Raw genomic sequence first — 9,435 nt, forward strand, 5'->3', positions numbered from 1 at the left:
CTGCTCTTTAACTATTTGTTATTTTTATTGAATTTTGCTTTCCTTATCTACTTCTACTTAACACATTTTCCTTAAAACGGCGTTGTTGGTCAAGGGCTTGTAAGTAAGCATTTCACTATTGTATTCGACGCTTTTGGATGTAACGAGTACCACAGCAGGACCAGGGAATCCAGCTTTCAAATGTCAAGAGTGACGTGGTGTCCTGACACCCCTGGTGATATAATCATATATCAATCACACCTGAAGGGCAAAGGCGCATCTGGCAGGCAGAGTTGACATGGCACCAGTGAGCAAGCCTGTGTCTGGCCGGGCAGGTGGCGTGTCAGACTATCAGGAACAGAGGTCACTCCAGGCAGCAAGGCAGAGTGAGGGGGTTGTACTTTGGCGAAAGCCATTAGATAATTAAACCATCCATACAATAGTGTGAAGTTTAAGTTTACTTTTATTTATTGTCAATCTGAAACCTTATTGTGCAGAGGAATTATCTTTTTTTCAGTTGACAGGGAATGCTATCTGAAAAGCTACAGCAGTTGCTTCTTTTCTCTATAAAATAGGCCTAAAAATAGATGTTCCATTATTGTACTAATTAATATACATGATATGTAAATAGTGCATTCTACAAGTTGGCTTGGCTGGGAGCAATGATTTATTCTCCTCTGATCCTTTCAGCCTTGTAGCTCCACCCAGGAGAATATGCAATTTTGACCTAAAGACATGTCAGGCGTCTGTCAAAATACAGGGAAATCTGCAAAAAAAAAAATAAGGCATTGGTTAGAGGCCTCTACTTATATTATGTGAAAAGGTTGTCAAGAAGCTCTCCTCGCAATGTGGCTGCTTTCGAGAGCGCAACATCCAGCAACATTACTCATTTGGAATTCTGACAATTTGATATAGCCTTCTCCCTAACACAAGTTTTACCAACCAATCAGCTGCATGAATGCCAGTGGGGAATTCTGTGTCAATGTCACACACAAAACCTGTTTTATTCAACAATATTTAGCACAAAGCAATTTACAACCAATATCATGTGTAGTTATGAGACTTTGTGGAATTCCAAGGGGGACATTTCTTCAAGGCTGACCCGAAACAGTAACAGGTCATGTCAATCATATTTACTGAACACGCATTGTAAGGAACCCATCGGGATCAAATAAATACGCACACAGGCAGTTATGCGTCGTTTGTCTCTGTGGCCCCGGAGAGAGAAAGGCAAACACTTTATTATTAGCTAGTTATTAGTCAATGAAGTGTGGGAATGCCAAGCGGGTTAGCAGCCATTTCCCCTCCTAATCACCAGAGCTCAGTCAAGAGACCACCTCAGACAGCAGGCTTCTCTTCATACCAGAGCGGTTATACTTAAAACATAACCAGCCAATGTCAACTAACTAATTTATAGGAACCGAACTGTAGTTTTGGCATGTAAAGTCAAATGAGGGTTCATGTTATTAACCCAGCCTGATAGCTAAATGAAATGTACTCGCAAATCTGAGGTTTGTTTTAGCAGGTGCATCAGAAATGTTCAAATGACATTCAGACTATAGAGGCAAGAAGCTGCTGTGTACTGCACTTGCAACCCAGTCTGAGCTGCAAGCTGTAAATAGCACAAAAGGAACATGATTTTCTGTGAAACATTTATTAGCTTAACATGAGTATACATAACTCTGTATACAGATGGATAGCTCATTAATAGAAGACTGTTCTGTTGCATTAGCATCAATTTAAACACTCAATGCCCTTGTCAGCACCCACTGACCCCTTTTCTTTCTGGTATAGAATGTGTCATGTTAATCTGTGTGACCACCACCAAAGCAAAACAGTGATATTGATAAGGAAATATACAACCGTATGCAATATTGCCATTAAACAACTGAACCTAGCATTCTAAATCGTCCCAACAATATCCAAGATTTTGGATCTCTGAAACGGAGCACATAAAGCCATCATGACATTAAACCTTGAGTCACAATTGTAGGCAACTGTCTGTAAGCAGGTGTACGTTTTTGATTGAGCAGCAAAATCTTTGTCAATCCCCTTGTACCTGCACTATTAAAATATTATTATTAGGCTATTCCATGAAAGGCGAAAGAAACCCCACTACTCATTTACAACCCAGGTCGTATTTTGGTACAATATAAGATTTAGCTGAGATTGGATAAATAAACATGAGAGGTTTTCAATAAGATAAAATGTACATTTATTACTTACAATAATTTATACCACCCTGAAACAGAGGTTGTGCCTGCTAATGGATAGAATAATGAGCCATACAGAAACATACCGATCTGTGATCTCAGTCCAACAATTTAGCCTACAATTACTGTGTCCTCATCTGGGAACTCATAGTAGGGCACCTCAAGGTTGAGTGGGGCTGGGCCTTTCCTGATGCGGCCAGAGGCATCGTAGTGAGAGCCATGGCAGGGGCAGTAGTATCCGCCATAGTCACCAGCATTGGCGATGGGTACACAGCCCAGGTGGGTGCACACGCCAATGACAATGATCCATTTTGGGTTGGCGACGCGGTCCTTGTCGTGCTGGGGGTCACGTAGCTCAGCCATATCCACAGCTTCCTCGGCGGCAATCTCTTTCTCAGACCGGTGGCGGATGAACAGAGGCTTGCCCCTCCACTTGAAGGTCATATTCTTGCCCTCTGGGATCTCTCCCAGCTTGACCTCGATCTTGGACATGGCCAGGACATCAGCTGAGGCACTCATGGAAGAGATAAACTGTGTGGCCACGGTCTTGGCTGTGTAGACACCAACCACGGCTGTGGCCCCGGTGACAAGGTAGGAGAAGGTTTTCCTGGACTCGCTGCTCTCCTGAGAAGATTTCTTGGGGTCAAGCAACTCAGGCCGACGGTAATCAGAGAAATCTGGCACCTTGATGTCAGTGTGAGCGAATCGGACTGCAGCTTTTGCTGAAAAATAAAACAAGTCCATTAGATAAACAATCAAAGCAGTATTAAGAGAAAGACAATGGCATGTGATAGGAAAGTACCAGATGGCACTTTATAGAAGCAAATGCATCCAAGTCAATAGCCAGTTAGATAGCAAATGAATGGTTGTTTGAAAGTAAAGTTTAAATACAAACTAGCTAGCTAGCAAGCTTTCTACTAGTTAGCTAGCCCATTAGCTGAGGAGTATTCATTGTCTTGCAATGGAAAACCGTTTAAGAATCAAACGCAACGATTACCTTCCTGAATTTGTCCAATATAAACTCGTTTTGTTGTAAAACTTTTGCAACAAAATCTGCCTAATGAACACACCCTTGACCTACATGTTAGCCACCAACTCCCTTGCTAAAATGTAAGGTTAAACTAGTGACCAAGAAAACACTCCTCACTCTAGCCAGCAGAATCCGACCCCACCATTACACCGAGGTGCATTGGGGTCAGAATGCAAACATGGTTACATTACGACACTGAAGACGGGTCCACGTAGCTCAATGTATGGATGGGATATGCCACTGTACTCAATTTTTACCTTAATCCACACCGATACATCTCAAATTTTATTTGTCACATGCTCCGAATACAACAGGTGTAGACCTTACAGTGAAATGCTTACTTACAAGCTCCTAAATTAAGAAAGAAGTAAGATCAGAAAAACAAATAATTAAAGAAGCAGCGAATAACAATAGCGGGGCTATATACAGGGGGTACCGGTACAGAGTCAATGTGTCAATGTGCAGGGGCACCGGTGTCGAGGTAATTATGTAAATGCCGGTAGGGTTGTTAAAGTGGCTATGCATAAATGATAACAGAGTAGCAGCGAGGGGGCAAATAGTCTAGGTAACCATTTGATTAGCTGTTCAGGAGTCTTATGGCTTGGGGGTAGAAGCCTCTTGGACCTAGACTTGGCGCTCTGGTACCGCCTGCCGTGCGGTAGCAGAGAGAACAGTCTATGACTAGTGTTGCTGGAGTCTGACGATTTTTAGGGCCTTCCTCTGACACTGCCTGGTAGAGGTCCTGGATGGCAGGAAGCGTTGCCCTGGTGATGTACTGGGCTGTACGCACTACCCCCTGTAGTGCCTTGCGGTCGGAGGCCGTGCAGTTGCCATACCAGGCAGTGATGCAATCTGTCAGGATGCTCTCGATGGTGCAGCTGTAAAATCTTTTGACGATCTGAAGACCCATGCCAAATCTTTTCAGTCTCCTGAGGGGGAATAGGTTTGAAATACTGTTTGTTTTCCCAGAAAACTGCCGTTTTGTCCTCATGCTAGCTAGCAGTAGCCATTATGGAATGGCGCATCACTTTGAAGAACAAAATAAGCTGATTGGTTGACTGCCATTGCAAACTGGCTGCAGTGGCTACTGCTAGCTAGCATGAGGACAAAAATGGCAGTTTTCTGGGAAAACGAGCAGTATTTCAACCTTCTCGATCTATCAGTGTGGATTAAGGTAACGTTTGGAGTGCAGTTGCATATCCCATCCCTGCATAGAGGTAAGCTTTCCGACCTATATCGCATGCCAGCTCCATGGCGTCTTAATATAGCCATGATTGCATTCTGCCCCCAGTGTAGCTAAGTGTCGACAAGTGTAACAGTAGGGTCGGAATCTGCTGACTATCGTCACTAAGACCCACCTGTATGGGTTATGTAATGTTATTGTAACTAGAATGATCAAAATATGACATTACTACACATCAGTAAAGGTAGCAGCTAGTTAGCTAGTCAGGTTGTGACCCCAGACTCCAGTCACAGTTTCTTTAACCCAGAGGCGCAACATCGAGAGACTTCCGGGAACGCTTGCAAAATAGACCAAGCAGACCAGGCAAGGGTTTGCAAAGTCAATGAGGTGTTATACCCAATGACGTATTTCTGCGCATGAGTTAGCTAGGTAACGTCGACATTGTATCGCATATAAGCATGATCGGGGATTTCTATTGGAGAAGCAGTTTCTGCCTATCTTCAAACGATACTGTCTTTGTGCCCCATACTGCAGTGCTGCTCCTCCTGCTAGTTAAAATGTCTTAGCCTCGTTCATCACGGGCATCCCATTTACTTAGCTAACTAGATAATTGTTAAAATATTATTATACCCAATCGATGTGAAATTAATTGTATTTCTGTTGTTTGTGGTTGTTGGTTCAAACCGTTTGGTCTTGACCTCGCAGTCAGCTACCTTAGTTAGCCGGTTGGCTAGGCCGCTTCTAGCCAATGCACTCTACACAGCTAACATTAGTGAGCTAATGAACACTAGGCTAAATTATGAAACAATCCTCAGATTCTACAGCATATCAATTGGACTTCAGTAAAATACACTATCACGTCGTAACATCGTAAGTCAATGACTCTTCAAGTAAAACAAAAAACTCGATTACAAACATTAGCCCTGAGATACTGCTAGCTTAGCTACTTACCATTTATGCTAACTGATACTGCAGGCCCAGTCTTTGGACTCTGACCGTTCAGGGACTCGCAGGTAAGGAAAGGTTTCTTCACGTCTACCAACACTTTCTCTCCTTTTACAACCACCCCTGGAATAAGGGCTTTGAGGGGTCCAGCAACTGCATAGTTCGTAGCCTGCAAGTATGGGGAAAATGCCCCCGAACGAGCGGCAAGGGACATCATCTTTTTAGCGAGAGAGGCTCTTGCAATGCTAGCTAGCTACGACCTTGCCTGTATTGTGCAAGGGGAACAAGCGCTGGCTGATTACGCAACACGTCAGGTGACGAAATTACGTATATACGAAGGGTTACCTTTTCTACTGTGATGATATCTAATCCATTCTTCTCTTAGGGAATTCTTATCTGATGAAAATACTTAGTGATTTTCTGACACTAAATTGTTTCATGTGTTTTGTTTTACACTTTTACATTTTTTGCTCAAGTTTGAGATAACCAATCATAATTTGCATAAACTTATTCCCCGCTTTGATAGCTGGGGCGGGCCTAGTGGTTAGAGCGTTGGACCAGTATGAAAGCTTGGTGGATCGAATACCCGAGCTGTCGTTCTGCCCCTGAACAAGGCAGTTAACGCACTGTTGGCCGTCATTGTAAATAAGAATTTGTTCTTAAATGACTTGCCTTGTTAAATTACATTTACATTTAAATATCACATTAGGACCTATATTTAATAATTATCCTCATCATTCAGAAAAATACTAAACATTATGCATAGCTGCTATTTGTGTAACGGTTATACATTGACTTCATAGGTGGTGACATATAGATATTCAAAATTCATCTTTGTCCAAATGTAGGCCCCTGTCATGCATTTTTTTTTTTACATTTTTTTTTTCTTTCTATTTCACCTTTATTTAACCAGGTAGGCCAGTTGAGAACAAGTTCTCATTTACAACTGCGACCTGGGCAAGATAAAGCAAAGCAGTGCGACAAAAACAACAACACAGAGTTACACATAAACAAACGTACAGTCAATAACACAATAGAAAAATCTATATACAGTGTGTGCAAATGTAAGAGAGTAGGGAGGTAAGGCAATAAATAGGCCATAGAAGAGAAATTATTACAATTTAGCATTAACACTGGAGTGGTAGATGTGCAGAGGATGGTGTGCAAGTAGTGATACTGGGGGGCAAAAGAGCAAGAGGATAAGTAACAATATGGGGATGAGGTAGTTAGGTGTGCTATATACAGATTGGCTGTGTACAGGTACAGTGATCGGTAAGCGGCTCTGACAGCTGCTGCTTAAAGTTAGAGAGGGAGATATAAGACTCCAGCTTCAGTGATTTTTGTAATTAATTCCAGTCATTGGCAGCAGAGGACTGGAAGGAAAGGCGGCCAAAGTAAGTTTGCTTTGGGGATGACCAGTAAAATATACCTGCTGGAGCGCGTGCTATGGGTGGGTGTTGCTATGGTGACCAGTGAGCTGAGATAAGACGGGGCTTTACCTTGCAAAGACTTATAGATGACCTGGAGCCTGTGGGTTTGGCAACGAATATGTAGTGAGGGCCAGCCAACGAGAGCGTACAGGTCGCAGTGGTGGGTAGTATATGGGGCTTTGGTGACAAAACAGATGACACTGTGATAGACTACATCCAGTTTGCTGAGTAGAGTGTTGGAGGCTATTTTGTAAATGACATCGCCGAAGTGAAAGGATCAGTAGGATATTCAGTTTTACGAGGCTATGTTTGGCAGCATGAGTGAAGGATGCTTTGTTGCGCAATAGGAAGCCGATTCTAGATTTTATTTTGGATTGGAGATGCTTAATGTGAGTTTGGAAGGAGAGTTTACAATCTAACCAGACACCTAGGCATTTGTAGTTGTCCACATATTCTAAGTCAGAACCGTCCGTGGTAGTGATGCTAGTCGGGTGGGAGTGTGCATGCAGCAATCGGTTGAAGAGCATGCACTTAGTTTTACTAGCATTTAAAAGCAGTTGAAGGCCACGGAAGGAGTGTTGTATGGCATTGAAGCTCGCCTGGAGGTTTGTTAGCACAGTGTCCAAAGAAGGGCCAGAAGTATACAGAATGGTGTCGTCTGCATAGAGGTGGATCAGAGAATCACCAGCAGCAAGAGCGACATCATTGATATACACAGAGAAAAGAGTCGGCCCGAGAAAAGAACCCTGTGGCACCCCCATAGAGTCTGCCAGAGGTCCGGACAACAGGCCCTCCGATTTGACACACTGAACTCTGTCTGAGAAGTAGTTGGTGAACCAGGCGAGGCAGTCACTTGAGAAGCCAAGGCTATTGAGTCTGCCGATAAGAATGCGGTAATTGACAGAGTCGAAAGCCTTGGCCAGGTCGATGAAGATGGCTGCACAGTACTGTCTTTTATCGATGCCGGTTATGATATCGTTTAGGACCTTGAGCGTGGCTGAGGTGCACCCATGACCAGCTCGGAAACCAGATTGCATAGTGGAGAAGGTACGGTGGGATTCGAAATGGTCGGTTATCTGTTTATTACCTTTGTTTTTGAAGATTTTAGAAAGTCAGGACATGATGGATAACAGTTTGGGTCTAGAGTATAACAGTTTAGGTCTAGAGTGTCTCCCCCTTTGAAGAGGGGGATGACCGCTGCAGCTTTCCAATCTTTGGGGATCTCAGACGATACGAAAGAGAGGTTGAATAGGCTAGTAATAGGGGTTGCAACAATTTCGGCGGATCATTTTAGAAAGAGATAGTCTAGCCCAGCTGATTTGTAGGGATCCAGATTTTGCAGGTCTTTCAGAACATCAGCTGTCTGGATTTGGGTGAAGGAGAAGCGGGAGGAGGGGGGGCTTGGGGAAGTTGCTGCAGGGGGTGCTGAGATGTTGGCCGGGGTAGGGGTAGCCAGGTGGAAAGCATGGACAGCTGTGTAAAAATGCTTATTGAAATTATAGATTATTGTAGATTTATCGGTGTTTTCTGTCCTCAGTGCAGTAGGCAGCTGGGAGGAGGTGCTCTTATTCTTCATGGACTTTACAGTGTCCCATTAGTGCTACAGGATTTTTGGTGGCCTTCCTAAGCTGGGGTTCAGACACGGCTAGGACATCAGTGTTGGCGGAGTGGGTTAAAGCAATAAATAAAACAAACTTAGGGAGGAGGCTTCTAATGTTAACATGCAAGAAACCAAGGCTTTTACTGTTACATAAGTCAACAAATGAGAGCGCCTGGAGATTGGGAGTGGTGCTGGGGCTGCAGGGCCTGGGTTAACCTCTACATCACCAGAGGAACAGAGGAGGAGTAGGGTAAGGGTGCGGCTAAAGGCTATAAGAACTGGTCATCTAGTGCGTTCGGAACAGAGAGTTAAAGGGGCAGATGTCTGGGTGCGGAAGAATAGATTCAAGGCATAATATACAGACAAGCGTATGGTAGGATGCGAGTACAGTGGAGCTAAACCTATGTATTGAGTGACGATGAGAGAGGTTTTGTTTCTTGAGGCACCATTTAAGCCAGGTGAGGCATGTGTGGGGGTGGAACAAAAGGGCTAGCTAAGGCATGAGCAGGGCTGGAGCTTCTACAGTGAAATAAGACAATAATCACTAACCAAAACAGCAATGGACAAGGCATATTGACATTAGGGAGAGGCATGTGTAGCCGAGTGATCATAGGGTCCAGTGAGTAGCTCAGCGAGCTGGAGACACGGCGATTCAGGAAGCTAGCGGGCCGGGGCTAGCAGGCTTGCAGATTGAAGCATTGAAGGTACCTAAACTAGGTAGCTAGCTAGCTTTCTTGCAATTATTGAGTCTTACATTTAAACATAACTGGTAACATGACTTTGTAAGCATGCAGTGTCACTTTTGATTCTAAATTGCAGATTCATAACTAGCCCAAGATGTACTATTAAGGCGCATCAGAACTGTTGTACACATTGGCCGCGACATCGTCAATACTTCAATTAATAACCCAAGAGAGACTCCTCTTGGGTGAAGGAGAGATAATGCATAACTGAGGGGCACAAATACATTTCTTAAATATCTCTTGGAGGGCCAGGAAATAAATTAACAGCGGACAATCATTTTTACCTGGTCAAAAACCTCCAAATCCTTCTCA

The 9,435-nt window shown here is 43.7% G+C and overlaps 1 protein-coding gene across 2 annotated transcripts; it reads right to left on the bottom strand.

Moving 5' to 3' along the window:
• Positions 1-424: 424 nt before the first annotated feature.
• Positions 425-5,651, bottom strand: LOC129854163 (cytochrome b-c1 complex subunit Rieske, mitochondrial-like). Of its 2 annotated transcripts, XM_055920930.1 has the most exons (3): positions 5,357-5,651; positions 2,279-2,914; positions 425-745 (listed from the first exon to the last, which is right to left on the bottom strand). In XM_055920930.1, exons 1-2 carry the CDS (start codon positions 5,565-5,567, stop codon positions 2,304-2,306), a joined length of 822 nt encoding a protein of 273 aa, XP_055776905.1. In that variant the 5' UTR covers positions 5,568-5,651; the 3' UTR covers positions 425-745; positions 2,279-2,303. The 2 variants fall into 2 exon arrangements, with proteins under 2 accessions (XP_055776905.1, XP_055776904.1); XM_055920929.1 differs by lacking the exon at positions 425-745 and having other exon boundaries at positions 1,615-2,914; positions 5,357-5,650.
• Between the last annotated feature and the right edge of the window lie 3,784 nt (positions 5,652-9,435).

The sequence above is a fragment of the Salvelinus fontinalis genome, chromosome 4, assembly GCF_029448725.1.
Source record: "Salvelinus fontinalis isolate EN_2023a chromosome 4, ASM2944872v1, whole genome shotgun sequence".
Lineage (NCBI taxonomy): Eukaryota > Metazoa > Chordata > Actinopteri > Salmoniformes > Salmonidae > Salvelinus > Salvelinus fontinalis.